Raw genomic sequence first — 17735 nt, 5'->3', positions numbered from 1 at the left:
CAATTAGCCAATAATCAATAAACACGAGGTTACACTCCAATAGGTACAGAAAACTTTATGGCCTGTCTGGAGGAAGGGGTGATCAGTGTATGTGTTATCTTAGGCGATGAGTAACCTGGATACAATCTTCAAGATTCCCCTGTCCAGAGGGGGTCTTATCCTTCTGTTGTCATTTCCATAGACACTAAACAGAGTTCAGAGTCCATTGGAGAGGTGGCCAAACATGATCAGCATGAACAGGCCTAAGATGGAGTCCAGGCCCTATGAATTCCTTCTTCACCAGGGCTGTGTCCCCATGTTCCAGGGTCTAACAGCCTAAGGGCCTTAGGAGTTCTGGGCGTGGCACCCCCACGAGCAGCTTCCTCTCCAGGCCTCTCTGCACCTACTCTTTCCTTGAGCTGGGACCCTCCCCGCCCATCACATTCACACCACCTCATTCGTCAGTTCCCAGCTTGGCTCTCTGGTCCTGGAAATGGAGCTCCCAGATTTGCTGTCCCTCCTCCTAGATCCTGCTCCCTGTGGAGGGGCCTTATCACACCATTGTATGGACTTGTCCACAGGCTGAAAGCTCCAGGGACAAGGTCTGGGTCCTTATTACCAACACCCAGCACAGTCCCAGACACACAGCAGGCACTTTGCGCATATTTACCGAGTGGATAAAGAGATGAGATCAATGACTTTTGAATGGCTTTAACTTGAGCCTCAATTTCCTCTTCTATAAGCTGGTTTTCAGGGATGCTGTGAAGGTGGCAGGAGATAAAGGACGTGAAAATATATGCACATAAGAGGCAGGCAGAAAAATGGGAGTTAATATAATCTATACTGAAGAGGGGAAAGCAAAGACAATGAGATACTGCTCCTAAAACACTTAGCAGTGTCTGGCACACAGTAGGTACTCAATACATAGAAGATATTCTTGTTATTAGTTAGCATTATTTTTATTACTATTTCTTTTCTTTTCTTTTTGTTATAAGAAAGCAGATTTCCTGAGCCAGAAGGACCCATAGCATGGTTTTCACACATGTGGAAATGGAAATGGAACCTATGAAGCTCCAGAAGTTGGGGGTAGGGTGGGGTATGTTGTATGTCTTGGCAAGAGGTTCAGAATTGCCACCATCATGGAGACTGGCTATGGAATGTTGGGTGAACTTCCTCTGCTGATCTGTTTCCCTTCTGTGTGAGAAAGGGCCTGGGCTCTGGACCTACGCCTGACCCTCCGGAGCCGTGTGAATGCCGCTTATCCCATTGCCACTGGTGGGCTGTTGCAAGCCTGTTCCTGGTTGGGCAGCGCCCTCTAGTGACGGAAAGTGGGTAGAACAAGTACCGTGGTGCCTAGTCAGGCAGGTGTATGAAGTGAGCACAGGCCATGCAGAGAGGCGGCCTAGGGAGAGAGTCTTAGTGGGCCTCGCTGGAGTGGGGCCTACAGGGGTCAGGTAGGGGAGCCTAAACTTGGGCTACACTGTTGTTCTCTCCCTCTGGGGTAGTCCGGAGGGGCCAGCTGCCAGAACCTCCCCATGTATTCTGTGTGACTGCCCTTTTTTGTTGGGTGGTCCCACCAGTTTCTGAGCTTCTCTCTGAGCTTGATCTGCAAAAGGTGGTCACCTGGGAGGGTCTTCTTCCAAGGAAGGGGCCTAAATTCTGGGGAGAATGTGGGTGAGACTGAGATTGTCAAGGCTGCATATTGTCACCCTGCTTATTTAACTTAGAAGCAGAGTTCCTCAAGCAAAATGCCAGGCTGAATGACTCGCAAGCTGGAATCAAGATAGCCAGGAGAAACATCAACAACTTCAGATACATGGATGATACCACTCTTATGGCAGAAAGCGAAGAAGAACTAAAGAGCTTCTTGATGAACGTGAAAGAGAAGAGTGAAAAACTGGCTTAAAACTCAACATTCATAAAACTAAGATCATGGTATCTGGTCCCATCACTTCGTGGCAAATAGATGGGGGAAAAGTGGAAACAGTGACAGACTTTGTATCCTTAGGCTCCAAAATCACTGTGGATGGTGACTGCAGTCCCAAAATTAAAAGATGCTTGCTCCTTGGAAGAAAAACAACAACAAACCTCAACAGCGTATTAAAGAGCAGAGATATCACTTTGCCAACAAAGGTCTGTATAGTCAAAACTGTGGTTTTTCCAGTAGCCATGTACGAATGTGAGAGCTGGACCATAAAGAAGGCTGGGTGCCAAAGAATTGAAGCTTTCAAATTGTGGTGCTGGAGAAGACTCTTGAGAGTCCCTTGAACTGCAAGGAGACCAAACCAGTCAATCCTAAAGGAAATCAACCCTGAATATTCACTGGGAGGACTGATGCTGAAGTTGATGCTCCAATACTTTAGCCACCTGATGTGAAGAGCCAACTCACTGGAAAAGACCCTGATGCTGGGAAAGATTGAGGGCAGGAGGAGAAGAGGGTGACAGAAGATGAGATGGTTGGATGGCATCAGAGACACAATGGACATGAGTTTGAGCAAACTTCGGGGGATAGTGAGGGACGGGAAGCCTGGCATGCGGCAGCCCACGGTGTCACAAAGAGCTGGAGATGACAGCGACAGAGCAACAACAGGAGCTGGGGTGGAGGGGCAATGAAAGGCCTGAGATCCAAAGGTTGTCGGAGGGGTTTAGGACCTGAAGAAACTTCATCTCCTAACTTGAAAATGTTTAGAAAAAACCTTGTCTACAGCCCCCAGTTGGGTGGGGCAGAGAACCAGGTCCTCTGAGGCAAAGAATATGGTCAGGGGATAGCAGGACTGGAACTTTCCATTCCTGTCTTCATGTCTTGGAATTTTGGAATTTAGAACATTCAACATCCTAGAATTTGACGCTTATCAGAAAACTTCATGTGGAATATTAACTCTGTAGAATCAGATTATGTCTTGAGATCGGAATCAGAAGTACAGTCAACTCCACTTTAGACCCAGTAACCTGGGACTGGAAGTCATCCGAGAGTGTCCTTTGCCCCGAGTCTGGTCTTGGAATGAATGTTGGCTCCCACTTCAGTACAGTTCAGTCACTCAGTTGTGTCCAACTCTTTCTGACACCAAGGACTGCAGTATGCCAGGCTTTCCTGTCCATCACCAACTCCCGGAGCTAACTCAAACTCATATGCATTGAGTTGGTGATGCCATCCAACCATCTCATCCTCTGTCATCCCCTTCTCCTCCTGCCTTCAATCTTTCCCAGCATCAGGGTCTTTTCAAATGAGTCAGTTCTTCACCTTGGGTGGCCAAAGTATTGGAGCTTCAGCTTCAGTATCAGTCCTTCCAATGAATATCCAGGACTGATTTCCTTTAGGATGGACTGGTTGGATCTCCTTGCAGTCCAAGGGACTCTCAAGAGTCTTCTCCAACACCACAGTTCAAAAGCACCAATTCTTTTTGGCCCTCAGCTTTCTTTATAGTCCAACTCTCACATCCATACTTGACTACTGGAAAAACCATAGCTTTGACTAGATGGGCCTTTGTTGGCAAAATAATGTCTCTTCTTTTTAATATGCTGTCTAAGTTGGTCATATCTTTTCTTCCATGGAGCAAGCATCTTTTAATTTCATGGCTGCAGTCACCATCTGCAGTGATTTTGGAGCCCAAGAAAATAAAGTCTCTCACTGTTTTCGTTGTTTCCCATCTATTTGCCATGAAGTGATGGGACCAGATGCCATGATCTTAGTTTTCTGAATGTTGAGTTTTAAGTCAACTTTTTCACTCTCCTCTTTCATCAAGAGGCTCTTTAGTTCTTTGCTTTCTGCCATAAGGGTAAGTGTCATCTGCGTATCCGAGGTTATTGATATTTCTCCTCGCAATCTTGATTCCAGCTTGTGCTTCAACCAGCCCGGCATTTCGCATGATGTACTCTGCATATAAGTTAAATAAGCAGGGTGACAATATACAGCCTTGACGTACTCCTTTCCTGATTTGGAACCCAGTCTGTTGTTCCATGTCCAGTTCTGACTGTTGCTTCTTGACCTACATACAGATTTCTCAGGAGGCAGATCAGGTGGTCTGGTATTCCCACCTGTTTAAGAGTTTTTCACCATTTGTCGTGATCCACACAGTCAAAGGCTTTGGCGTAGTCAATTTGCTCTCACTGTCTGCTCCTAAATTTGTTCACAATTAGTTAAGTCTGGGACAGGGCCCTGAAATCTGAATGTTTAGGCAACACCAGAAAATGCTGTTAGGCCACCTAGGTTTTTGTTGTTGCTCTTTAGTCACTTCAGTCATACCTGACTCTTTGTGACCCCATGGACTGTAGCCCACCAGGCTCCTCTGTCCCTGGGATTTTCCAGGCAAGAATACTGGAGTGGGTTGCCATATCCTATCCCAGGGAATCTTCGCCACCCAGGGATGGAAACTGCGTCTCCTGCTTGGCAGGTGGATTCTTTACCCCTGAGCCACCTGGGAAGACCCCTCCCCCAGGTTAGGCAATGGATTTAGCCCAGTTACGCCTCCTCTTCATCCATCAAAAGGGGGCACGGAACGAGGCCCAGAACGAGGAAATGATTTGGCCTTGAACCCTCTGGTTGCCAGTGACAAGCTGAGACTTGGACCTGTGCCTCCCAGCGCTAACCGCCCCTCCTGCCAATAGCTGCCCAGGGAGTTTAGACAGCTCTGTGGAACTGTCACACCTCCTAGGTGTCGCTGACCCTCCAGACATGTCATACAGGGCACAGATGAGTTCCAGGGGCCTCTCCTGTGATCTTGGGGCTGAGAGGTACAGGAGTAGGGGAGCACAGCTCTCGTCTGCCTCTGGCTGAGCCCCCTTCTTGTGAGAGGCCTGGAGGGGCTGAGGGCCCGAAAATTCCCCACCCAGTCCCTTACACATCCTGGTCCTCTGGTCTCTGGGCATTCCAGAGAAAACCACCCCACATGGTTTTGGTTCAATTACTCCAAACTCATCAGGATCATGATTTTGCAACACCACTTGATGCCCAAGAAGCATCTGTGAGTTTCTTTTCCCTTTATTAAAAAAAAAAGTGGGGTCTTGAAACAACAACAGAGCATTTCAGAGGCACAAACTTTTGCAGAAGAGAAGCTAGTGGTCTGGCCAGGCAAGGGGCTCTCTCTGACCTCAGGGAGACAAAGAATGAGGCCTTGGGGGACAGGGCCCCCAGAGTCTGTTGGAGGCAATGATAGGGGATCCGCCTGTGCCAGGTGGAGGGAAGCCTGAGGGTGGGCGCTGTCTCTGGGCGGGGTTGTCCTTCTTCATCACCTTCAGCCTCTCCTCCACCCACTGACACCTCCATTCCCAGGCCACCCTGGGGCCCTGGGGTCTCATGCTCTCCTTGGCCTTGGCTGCTGGCAATGCCAATGCAGGAAGCACCACTTTCTGGGAGTTAGGAGAGCAAAGGAAGAGGGAGGCACTTGATGGTGGAACGACAGGCAGTGAGGAGATGCCTTGTCTTGCTCTTCCTGCTGGTGTATGGCCTTGGCCGGCGGTTGGGAGGTGCCACAGGCTGGGGTGTCAGGGGTGAGGTGGGTGAGGAGGGGGATCCTCCCTTACTCCTGACCCGACAACTTCATTCCTCACCTCCCCAAGGCTCCCAAAGCTTCCTCGCAGCTGTGGGTTTGCTGAGCAAGTGAGCAAGTGGAAGGCACAGCCCATGGGATCCCTGGGTGACCTTGGACAAGTCCCTTCTCGGCCTCAGTCTCCCCAGAGGTACAACAAGCAGGAGGAGCTGGGGGAAATGGAGTGGCCTGGAGAATCTTGAAGTTCCTTTCAGCCTGCATGGCCTTTTCTGGGATGAGCTAGGATGCAGGACATAGGTGAACAGGGACTCGGGAAGCAGGGGCCAGGGCACCTTGAGAGGGAGGGTGCTGAGGGAGCATTGATGGATGCAGCAGGAAGCTTCCAGAAGGCTGGCCTCGGCACAAGGCTGGCTGTCCGGCCAGAGGCCCCGTCACAGCTCCTCCATGGCCAGCTGGGGTATCCGGAAACCCGCGGAGCCTCTTCCAGGGGCTTCCCAGGGAAGCTGGGGGCTGCGGAGATGCCTCTAGGGACTGGCTAGAAGTGGAGGCACCCACAGCTCTGGGGTCTGGAGTATCCTCTGGAGTGGAAGTAGGGCTCTCAGGACTCAACAAGCCTGCCGGGGCTGTGGCCTGGGCCCCACTCTTAGAAACACCTTCTCTGCAACTGGGCTGAGGAGGGTCAGGGAAAGACCTAGAATAAAAGAGGTGCGCTTTCTTTAAGGAGGAATAGAGAGTGAGGAGTTGGGGGGGCGGGGTGCGCAGGAGTTGGTCTCTGTCTTAGTGTGTGCGTGGTGGTGGGGGGGACACAGTGAAGAAAAACAGGAGGAAAGGAAAAGATGAAAGGAAAGCAAGAAAAAGGAGAAAGGAGGTGTAGGAAGGAGGGAAAACTGAGGTGGCAGAAATGTAGGAAATACAGGAGAAAAAAGAGAGGAGATGTGAGTGAGCAAAAGAGAACAGGGAAGGGAGAGGAGGGGGAACAGCTAGAGAGTGAAGGGGCGAGAGAGAACTCGAAGCGGCCGACGCCCTGGCTGTGGGCTGGGCGCCTAGGTGGGCGCCGGCCGGGGCCTCCCGTCCCCCCGGCCATCCAGCTTCCGGTCCTTGCGCGGGCGCCGCTCTCTCAGGCCCTTCTTCCGATTGGGGTTTCTCTCTGCAACAAGAGCACAGAGTGTTGTTGCTGAGGCCATCCTGACAGACAAGGGGCCCCCCACTCCCCGCAGCAGGCTCAGAATGACACAGGGGTGCTGACCTGACAACTACTCCTTTTGGGAGTTGGGACGGCAGCATCACTTACCCTAAACCGGACACTCTCAACTCCTTAGTGGGTAAAGAGGTCACTGACATGCGAGGCACCACCCATGCTGGGCATCTGCTCATCAGGCCTCGAGGTCCATGTGGGGCCCCCTTTGTCGAGACTTAGGGTGGCTTTGGGGGGCGGGGGGCCAGGACCCGCCCACGTGCACTCACTGCGAGGTTTACGGGGCTCTTTGCCAGAGACTCAACACCTTTCACCAGGGTCTCAGCACCAACCTCCCCACTTAGCTCCTGGCCCAGCTCTGCCCTCAAACAACAACAGTGACAGAAGCACTTGGGTTGCCAGCTGCGGATCCAGGTGCCCTGTGTATCTCATCTCCAGGATATCCGGGAGGCAAGGGCAGCCCGGATGCCCCACATGACGCCGTCATTGGTGTCTGTACCCACTGGCTCTCCCACCGTGGGGAGTGGATGCAAACCCCAGACCTGCCAGGGAATCCTGACCCCGCTGTGCCCCCCGCCCCCCATGGAGCTGGCGTGAGTGTCTAACACAAACACATGATCAAGTCCCATTTCTCAGGTGAGGCAACTGAGGCCCAGGAGGACCCTCGCTTACTCAGAGGCACAGCCTAGGCTGGAGTTCAGGGCGTTACTTTTGAGTGACTCTGGGCTCGCCTGGAGCAAAAGACCACACCGTCTCCGCGGCCTGTCCCCCAACCCCCGCCCTTGCTCACACCATCCTCATCACTGGCAGGTTCATGCCACCGCCACGCCTTCACACTGGCTGTGCCCTCTGCCTGGAATGCTCTTCCTGTTATTAGCAGTTGACAACAAGCAAGAAGACGGAGGCATGGGTGGGAGCAAAAAAGTGAAAGTCGCTCAGTCGTGTCCGACTCTTTGTGACCCGGACCATATAGTCCATGGAATTCTCCAGGCCAGAATATTGGAGCGGGTCGCCTTTCCCTCCTCCAGGGGATCTTCCCAACCCAGGGATGGAACCCAGGTCTCTTGTACTGCAGGTGGTTTCTTTACCAGCTGAGCCACCAGGGAAGCCCAAGAATACTGGAGTGAGTAGCCTATCCCTCCTCCAGCAGATCTTCCTAACCCAGGAATCGAACTGGGGTATCCTGCATTGCAGGCTGATTCTTTGCCAACTGAGCTATCAGGGAATCTGGTGGGACCAAGGACAGCCCTAAATTTCTGGTTTAAAAGTGTCTGCACAGCCAGGCCATCTTCTTGCATCACTGGCCCCACACGCTTCTACAGGAGCTGCTGGGTGCTTCTCTAGGTCTGGGGTCTCTTAGTTTCTCTGGTCCCATCTCAAACTCATCCCCTGTCCCCAATTGCCCACCATACATGGGACAGTCCCCCAGGAAGAAGCTTCATCCTGTCCAGTTCCCTAACGGCTGCCCCAGCCTCACATAGCGAGGAATCAGCTCGCTCAGAGCTGAACTCTGTCTTGTGTGTGAATGAATGCCAAGTGCTGTGGAACACCTGTCCCATTGCTGACTATTCTAGGGCCACCAGTGTGCTGTCAATCAGGAGGTGAAGCAGCTCTGTTGGACTTCACAGAGAACTGGTCGCCATTTGGGAAACTGCATCTCTGATGGCAACATGGTGTGCCTGAGGCCCTGACTGTGGACGGCTACCGCCTTTGCTGTGAGGCGACTTCAGTCAGTACTCTCTGGTGTGTGGCACCCAAGCACGGCCATAATGAAATTTGTTTTTCCTTATAGTTAGGCACTATGCGAGGTTGCCTGCTAAGTCCCTCAGTCGTGTCCGACTCTTTGTGACCCTATAGATCATATCCCACCAGGCTCCTCTGTCCTTGGGATTCTCCAGGCAAGAATACTGGAGTGGGTTGCCATGCCCGCCTCCAGGGGATCTTCCCGACCCAGGGATCAAGCTCCCATCTCTTACATCTCCTGCATTGCCAGTAGTATTCTTTAGCACGAGCGCCACCTGGGAAGCCCAGTTAGGTACTACACTGATTTTTCTTTTTTAATGACCAGAGCAAGTGGGTCACATTATCCTTGACTTTGTTTCAGAGTGTCAAGGGGGTGTCCCAAGTCCTTTATTATAGGAGATATCAGTCTGAAGCGGTCTCAAACCCCTGCTGGAAAGGACAAGCTTGATCTTCCCAAGGGGTCTGAGGCTGACCTTGGCAGGGGGACACTGGGGAAGGCAATGCTCAACACACAGGAAGCTGGGGCTAGTGGGGGCCTTCGGGCAACCTTGTGCTGGGCTGTGCTGGGTCACTCAGTTGCCTCTGACTCTTTGTGACCCCATGGACTGTAGCTCACCAGGCTCCTCTGTCCATGGGGATTCCCCAGGCAAGAATACTGGCATGGGCTTCAGGCGGTCTTCCCAACCCAGGGATTGAACCCAGGTCTCCTGCATCTCAGGTGGATTCTTTACCATCTGAGCCACTAGCGAAGCCCTCAGGCAGCCTTACAGGGGCACTTTGTGGGGTCTGGGTGCTGCAGTCACTATGCCCTGCCTGTTGCCCACCATGCCCACCCTGATGCTCACCTCCTGGGCAGGGCCTCCGGATGGGGCATTTCCTTGACTCAGACAGCACCTGGCAGGTGGATGCCTCCTCCCGCCCGGCCCGGCCGGCCTCCCGCACGCGGGTCTCCAGGCCCCAGGCCGAGCCGCAGGTCTTCCCGTTGTGCGTACAAGGGCTCCAGCTGCCCCAGGGGCTCAGCTCACACTCCTCTGCGGGGGTGGAGGGGGAGACAGACAGGCAGATGGGGTCAGTTGGCAGTGAGTGTCCCTCAGATCAAGTGCAGGGTCTGAGGGGTTCAGCTCCCTGAAGACACCATCTCCACATGTAAGAGTCTCAGGCTATCATTAAGGAGCCAAGGGGGAACGTTTAAACAGCTACTTCTGAGATCCTGGGATGAGAGCGGTACTAATGCAAACACAGGCTGTGGCGAGCCGGAAGCCCGAGTGACAGACCGTGTGGCTTTAAAGGGGAAGGCTTCCCTGAGGAGGTGACGTAGGAGCCAGAGGAAGAGCAGACTTATCAGCTGGCAGCGGAAAGAAGCGCATCCCAGGTAGCTGTGCACAGCCCTGGAGGCCTGGCCATCCTGTGTGGGGCACGAGGATGCTGTAGTGATGGGCAGAGTGAAGGTTCAGGACGGCAGGGACAGGAGACAGGCTGCACGGCTGGCTGGGAGGCCCTCAGGGCCAAGACCTGGTTTCTGAACCTGATCTTGTGCCTCTGATAAGCTTTAGGAGGTGGGAGTTAGGCTGTGCTGTTGTGAGGAAAAATGAGGTCATGGACAGAAAAGGTAGGGAGTAATTTTTTTTTAATATATGAATATATAATATATAGTATTCTTTCACATTTGGTTCTTTTAAGAGTCCTAGAAAGGTAGGCAGAGAATAGGGCAGTTCTTAATACCTCCGCTTTGCAGATTAGGACACGGAGGCCTAGAGCAGGTAAGGGGTAAGCCGAAGCTCCAATCCTTTGGCCATCTTATTCGAAGAGCCGACTCATTGGAAAAGACCTGGATACTGGGAAAGATGGAGGGCAGGAGAAGAAGGGGGCAACAGAAGATGAGATGGTTGGATGGCAACACTGACTCAATGGACAGAGTTTGAGCAAGCTCCAGGAGATGGGGAAGGACAGGGAAGCCTGGAGTGCTGCAGTCCATGGGGTCAGAAAAGAGTCGGACATGACTGAGCGACTGAACTAGGGAATTGAATTAGGGAACTGAACTGAATTAGGGAAAAGAGGTGCTTGCACAGCAGAACCACAAGTGTTTACGATCCAGCAGGGCCCAGCACCCAAGTCTCCAGACCCTGGAACGATGGTCCTTCACAGACGCATTCATCTGGGAGCACAGTCTGAGCACCTGCCGTGTGCCTCCTGCCATGCGGGTGCCCAGGTGAGGCAGGGAAGGGACAGCCCCGGGTCTGCCTCCCAGAGCTCACCGTCTTCAGCAGTGGGGCTGGAAGGCAGGGCGCTTGTACAGACAGGGACGCTCCAGCAGCACTAGGAGATCAGGAGGCCCCGTCCTGAGCCACCAGGTGGGCTTCCTAGAGGAGGAGACTCCTGATCTGAGTCTTGAAGTGGGCATGGGGAGGTCAGCCAGATTCAGGGAGGAGCAGGAAGGACAAGTGCTCCAGTTGAAAGAAATGAAAGTGAAAGTGTTAAGTCACTCAGTCGTGTCTCTTTGTGACCCCATGACTGTAGCCCGCCAGGCTCCTCTGTCCATTCTCCAGGCAAGGAAACTGGAGTGGGTTGCCATTCCCTTCTCCAGGGGATCTTCTTGACCCAGGGATTGAACCCTGGTCTCCTGCATTGCAGGCAGATTCTTTACCATATGAAAGTGAAAGTGAAGTTGCTCAGTCGTGTCCGTGTCCGACTCTTCGCGACCCTGTGGACTGTAGCCTACCAGGCTCCTCCCTCCATGGGATTCTCCAGGCAGGAATACTGGAGTGAGTTGCCATTTCCTTCTCCAGGGGATCTTCTTGACCCAGGAATCGAACCCAGGTCTCCCACATTGCAGATGCTTTAACCTCTGAGCCACTAGGGAAGCCCCCAGAAAAGCCCATAATTGAAAGAAATACCCCAAGCGAAATCCCTGGATGACTCTGCCCTCCGTGGGGAAGCTGGGGCACAGACTCAAATGGAGGAGGAAAAACCTGATAGAGTTGGAGAGGTGGCAGATGGGGGCTACATTGCCCACAGCTTGGGGAACAGTGGGAGCCACTGAGGGGCCTTGAGCAGAAGAGAAACCTGATCGGATTGTCATTCTCAGATCATCGCTCTGGCTTCTGGAACGAGAGACAGTGTGGGCTGCAGACAGTGAGACTGGAGGCAGGCATATGGGCAGGAGTCTGTGGCCAAGATCATAGCAATGGGCAGAGGGTGGGGAGAGAAAGTGATGTTTGGGTGTAGGGTGGGGGAAAAGGGAAAGGAAGGCTGGGGCAAGTTTGGAAGCTTTATTCCGCTTCATTTCCCCCAAAGTTTTTTTTTTAACCACCTAACATCTGTATTTATTCTTGTGCGTCTTCTGTCTCCACAGTAAAATGTCAAGTCTACAAGGGCAGAAACTTTTTCTGTTTTGTTCACTAATATGTCCTCAATGACTTGGAAAGTGCCTGGAGCATAGAAGATACTCTAGCAAATATTTCCCGAGTGGATGAACAAGACTGGATTGGATGTAGGATGACAGGCAAGAGTCCACAGTGATGCCCATGCTTCCAGGATGGCCAGCCTGTGGGTGGTGAAGCAGGTCATTGAAGGAGGAAGCCCAGAAGAAGCACCAGGCTGGGGATGGGCAGGGAGGGAAGAATGCATCCACAGGGCAGGTGAAGATGTGAGTCTGCTGCCCGTGAGAAAATGAAGCTGAGGAGAGCGAGTTAGGAGCCATCAGTGTTTGGAATGACCGTGAACATGAGCCCAGAGAGACTGTGTGGGCAGAGATATGTGATTCAGGTGAGAACGCTGGGGAACAGCCTCATAAAAGGACAGATCACAGAAGTGGTGCTCACACGGGAATCTGAAAAGGAGTAGGGGGAAAACAGAGCAGTCATGACAACTAGTATGACAGGTAATAATAATGACATATATTGAGCACTTACTGTACCAGCTACTGTATTAAGTACTTTAAAGTGTATTAATTAATTCACCCATTACAACAACCCTCTCCATGAAGTAGATTTTATGTTCTATTGTAATTTTTTTTAACATTTGGAGAAACTGAAGGACAGAGAGCTTAACTGACTTGCTCAAGTTCACTAATGGGTGATTTTCAGAGATAGCATTTGAACCCAGGTCTTATTCCAAAATCAGTGCTCTTCTTCTGTGCTCTGCAACCGCCCTTGGCAATAATAATGATGTAGATGTTGGTAGTAATAGTAATCATCACAACGGTGCCTATGATGGGTCTAGTGTATTGAAGGGTTCCTATGTGTCCCTGACATAGCATTGGGTTTCCCATCATCATGTGACATTCTGCTATGGTTTCTTCCAGGTCTCCTGACACCCCTCACCAGCCCCTGCTCCAAGGAGGGAGGGGGTAGGGCAGGGCAAGGATGCCCCCACTCACCCTGGCACTCCCGTGTGCTCTGCTGGGCCGCGGTGCCTGGCGGGCAGGTGGGCAGACACTTTCCCTTGTACAGGTAAAACCGCCTCTTGCACTGGATGCAGAAGTCCTGGCTGAAGCAGCTTTCACATGTGGCTCCGCATTCTGTAATACAGCCAGGACCAGCCCTGGTGAGGGGAGATGCCTGGGGATGGGACCCTCTGGGACTGCCCAGGACTGGGGAGGGCCTCTGAGTGACCCAAGCTCTGCAGTACTGGGGTCCAGATTCTGTGTGTCTCTGGACAAGGGGATGGCAACCCACTCCAGTTTTCTTGCCTGGAAAATTCTATGGACAGAGGAACCTGGTGGGCTCCAATCCATGGGGTCACAAAGAGTCGGACACGATTGAGTGACTAACATCTCATTTGAAGCCCAGACTTGTCCACAAATGGGGCTGCCTTTCAGATCTCCTTTTCTCATTTGAACTGAGGCTCAGTGGGGGCAGGTGTCATGTCCAAGGTAACATGGTTATTTTGATTCTCTTTATCATTTGAGCTGAGGCTCAGAGAGAGTAAATACCTTGCCTGAAGTCACACAGTGAATCTGGGCTGGGAGTGAGGACTCCCTACTCCATTTCCACCAAAGCTCAAAGATGGTCATGATTTGCCCAGCTCACACTGAAAACCAAAGTTAGGAGTTAGGACTCCTTTTCCCATTGAGCTAGGCCCAGGGAGAGTGAGCAGCATGCCAAAGGCCACAGAACAAACTAGTGTAGGGGTGGAAGTTCCCTGCCCTGTTAGGGTTGAGCTCAGAGAGGACACTGACTTGCTTAGGGCTTCAGAGCCAGCCTGAGGCAAGCATATATCTGAGTCTGGGCTCAGGCATACACTACTTTCCCAGGGGCTGCTGTGTTAGGCGAGAGGTGGGATGTGGACCAGAAATGTGCAGGAGCACAGTGCTAGCATAAGATAAGGGAGGGGCCACATACTTTTGCACCTGTTGACTTCCTGGCCACGGACGCCGAAGTAGCCGGGCGGACAGTCGTGCACACACTTGCCGTACTGGCGGATGCCTTCCCGGCGGATGAACAGGAAGAGCCTCTGCTGGCAGGTTGAGCAGCCGTTCTCCTCTGAGCAGATAACACAGCCTGTGCAGTTGCCCCCCAGACCAGTGCCCACTGCCAGCCAGACCAGGGTGGAGGGTGGGGAAAGGGAGAGAGAGAGAGTGAAACCACATGTGTCAGCAGCTCAGACTGTCTTATTGGGATAGAACAGTAATTGAGCACGTGGCCATCCAAGTGACTACACTTCCCATGCAACTAGATCATGTGACTTTGGTCATGTGACCAAAACCTGGCTAGTAGGTTATAAGGTAAAGCAGTGTGTGTGCAACTTCTAGAAAGCTTAAAGTGCAGGGGCATGCCCTTTGTCATCCCTGATCCTTCCCGTTGGGTGGAATGTGAACACGAGGGCTGGAGCACAAACATCTTTTTTGGATCATGAGGTATAGACCATGTGTCAAAGATGTTGGAGAAATAAGATGAAAAGTTCGGTCACTCATTGACATATTTAATCTTCACTAATGCAGTGTGTATTTTTGAGTGTGTTTGTGGTGCACATGCATGAGGGTGTGGAAGACCCTCGTCTCCCTGCTGCCTTTCTGAACAATACCCCATTCCTCACTGACGCCATTATCAAGGGCTCCCAACATCCTCAAGTACAGCAAGTGAAGGGAAGGAACTTTTTGTTCCAGAAGTGGCAACCAAAGCTGGGGAGAAAAAGATGAGAAATACCCTAGAAAGAAAGCTCCTCCAGGGTTTATAGGGAGTCTCTGCCGTCCGACTACCTCTGATCATGCTGACACCAAGACAGGAGGACTCAGGAGAGTTAGGAGCTGTCAACTTGGGCAAGAGGGGGTTGCTGTGGTTTCCTCTCACTTCCCAAACCCCAAAACCAAGTGAGAGAAGATGCAAGGGTACCCCTCACAGAGACTGTTGCCTGCATAAAGGGGGTGACCAGCACCTCACACCCCGGTTGGATGTTAGCTTGCGTGGCAGCCCCACAGGTCTGCTCCTTCCAACACCGCTTTGAGCACAGAAAAGAGACCAGGAGAGGGAAGGGGCCAAGCTGAGCAGGAAGGCAGCAGAAGAAATTGCATATCCTTTATGGCCTGCATGAGGGGTTCTCAGTGGCAAGTCTCCCCAGGAGTAGTCAGGCTCAAGAAGCCTCACCCAAGAAGGCTGGTTTCTGGCAGGCGCCCCAGCAAGAGGCAGTAGGGTAGACCATTGCGGGTAGGCGGGAGCTGGGGAGAGTCAGAAATTAACCAGGTGTCATTAAGGGACAAGAAAGGGCCAGGCAGCTTCATGGAGGCAGAGATTAAGGAAACATGAAACAGTTGCATGTTTATACCTCACCAAGTTCAGCTTGTTTAATAAACTAGTTACCTTGGCATTATGTAAGCCCACTGCCCCTGAGATGTGACCCCACCAACAAAGGGCAAAGAGACCCTCTATTGGCTTGAGGTGGTCTCTACCACTTGGCAGAATAGGACTCAGATTAGAAATTATGTTCAATGACAGAGAAATAGAAGGGTATGTCCCGAAAACTGAGTTTGTGGTCAGAGACGCAGCCTGACACAGGCGTGGGTGGTGCTACCCATTTTGCAACTTAAGAAACAGAGGCCCAAAGAGGTGAAATGACATACCCAGCATCCCTCAGCATCAGTGGTGCAGGGACCCATGTCAGTCAGCACCACACTGCCACTCGGCACATTTACTCAGGGCTGTCTCTGTGACAGGCAGAGCCTGGGGCTGCAGGCATGAGCAACACGTGGCCCTGCTGTTCTGGGACCTTACAGCCTGGTTGGGAGGGTTGCAGCCCACAGAAGTGACTGTAATAGCAACGCAGATGGTGACAAAGCGAAACCCTTACTAACCGTTTTCTCTCAGAAGAGTTTAGGGATCACGCAGCCCAACCCCTGCAGCTTCACTGGGAACCCAGAGGCCAGAGAAGGTGGAGCCTTCCCTAAGGTCAGGCAGCCAAATAGCAAAGAAATTCCAGCTAGAGCTACTGCAGTATTTGTAGAGTGAGATTTCAACATGCTGCAGAAAAAAAAAACCCAACAAGGACTCGCCCCTGACCTGGGAGGGTGTCAGTGTGTGTGCAGGCATGCATGTGTGTTGACAGGTGATGGATCTCAACTGCCTTCATCACCAGGTCTTTGAAGAGCGGTTGGCTCTGCCTCTTGCTGCAGTTGGTAGGGTGCCCTCTAGTGCCTTGCTGTTGTAATGACACCCCTGACTTTTGTAATCTGATGGCCTCACTCCAGCTTTCATCACATCTCTATAACTCATTAGAAAGGGCAACGCTGTTCCTCCCATTTCCCCACGGTTACAGATGTAGAGACTTGAGTGATAATTTTATGAATAATAAGTGATGACAGCTAGAGTTTGTACAATGTTGCTTTAGAAAGATCCAGACTTGATGGCTCCTCAACTTGACTATGCATAAGAATCTCCAGGGAGGCTTGTAAAGCCTCTAGGCCAAGGAATGTACATTTAAACAAGACCAAAATAGACATAATTGGCATTTTGTGTGTGTCTTTTCTTACTCATAATCTCCTTTCCCTGAGAACCAGACCTGACAACTATGCTTGTTCAGCTTTACCCTTTCCCCTAGCCAGTGGTGGACAGACTGTACCAAGGCCTGACAGGTCATCCAGGCTGGGACCATTAGACTACCTCTCTAGAGAATTTTGACTGTGTGCGGACAGACCATGGTTTAGGATGGCCTCTTGACCGAAGGACATTTGCAGGAGGGCAGGCTGAAGTGACTTAGCAGCAGCAGCAGCAGCAGCAAGGTGGCCTGTTCCAGTGTACAAGTGTGAGAAGCTTTGGTGGGCACTAGCACTCTTTTCTAGCAAAGACCCATCTCTGACTTTGAGGTTCATGTGGTACCACCTCTGTCCAGATGCATCTAACGTGGGCTTGAGCATCAGCATCAGGTCCCCTTGACTGCAGTGATTGGTCCAGACATAGGCGCAAGTTTCGACAGAACCTAGTCTTAGGATTGTGTGTGTGTGTGTGTGTGTGTGTGTGCGCGCGCATGTGTTTACACTCTATTTGATTTGAGAAGATGTAGATCAGAGTTGGTGGACAACGCATGAGGGGAGAGGGCCCCAAGAATGGAGGCCACACAAGAGATTGCCTGTGCATCTGATCTACTCCTGGGAGGGTCCATAAAGTCTCTTCTCTTCTAAAACCATTTTGAGTATGGTTTTCTGCCTCTTGCAGACAAAGACGCCTGACTACACAGAAGCACACACACACAGAGAGGGAAATCAGATGCAGAGAGAGAGAGAGAGAAACCTCATGGGGCCCAGATGGTCAGAGTTTCTGATCATCTTCTAACTTCATCTTTCTAGTCCCCAAAGACTTGATTCACTCCATAGTCCCAAAGAAAGTTGCTAGTTAACTTGAGGTAGCTCTCTTCACGTCAAATTACAGTCAGAATGATGCAGGTCACCAGGTAGGTGGAGCCCAACAGGTCATGGTGGGGCAGCTCGGCTTTAGCAAGGCTGAGGGCCTGAAGCTCTGCCCACTCAGCCTGACCACACGGCACACCAAGGGGCCCTGGGGTTCTAGGGCACCTGCTCTGAAAACCCCTGGCTCCTTCTGTACCTCAACTGGATGCTGGCCTTCATTGCTGCCCTCTCTCCCCTCTGAGGCATATTTCTCATTGAAGTATCAGTATTTGAGCTCTGATTGCCACCTCCCTGAGTTTTCTTGGGGCATCACAGGGGATGACACCCCATGTGATTTCTCTTAGTAAGTATTTCCCCTCATCAAGACCATCCTCCCGCAGTTGAAGTACCAATGGCCCCAAAAGGATGATCTTGTGTTGCTCCAGCATCCAGAGGGGCTTGGAATGACATCAGAGTCACTTTGTCTTTCCTCAAGCAGCCAGGAGATAAGTTGAAA

At 51.7% G+C, this 17735-nt stretch overlaps 1 protein-coding gene across 1 annotated transcript in view; it reads right to left on the bottom strand.

The window, feature by feature from the left end:
- Positions 1–4942: 4942 nt before the first annotated feature.
- RSPO4 (R-spondin 4) overlaps positions 4943–17735 on the bottom strand; it is a 33775-nt gene continuing 20982 nt past the window's right edge. Inside the window, exons 2-5 of the mRNA XM_043479946.1 lie at positions 13746–13934; positions 12782–12922; positions 9249–9434; positions 4943–6612 (exon numbers count right to left, since the gene is read on the bottom strand). Of these exons, the coding sequence (XP_043335881.1) occupies positions 6509–6612; positions 9249–9434; positions 12782–12922; positions 13746–13934 (620 nt within the window). The 3' untranslated portion in view covers positions 4943–6508. The remainder of the gene's footprint in view (positions 6613–9248; positions 9435–12781; positions 12923–13745; positions 13935–17735) is intronic.

This window comes from Cervus canadensis, chromosome 10, assembly GCF_019320065.1.
Source record: "Cervus canadensis isolate Bull #8, Minnesota chromosome 10, ASM1932006v1, whole genome shotgun sequence".
Taxonomy (NCBI): domain Eukaryota; kingdom Metazoa; phylum Chordata; class Mammalia; order Artiodactyla; family Cervidae; genus Cervus; species Cervus canadensis.
The sequence above is the reverse complement of the archived record's forward strand: the minus strand, read 5'-3'. Positions and strand labels throughout refer to the sequence as shown.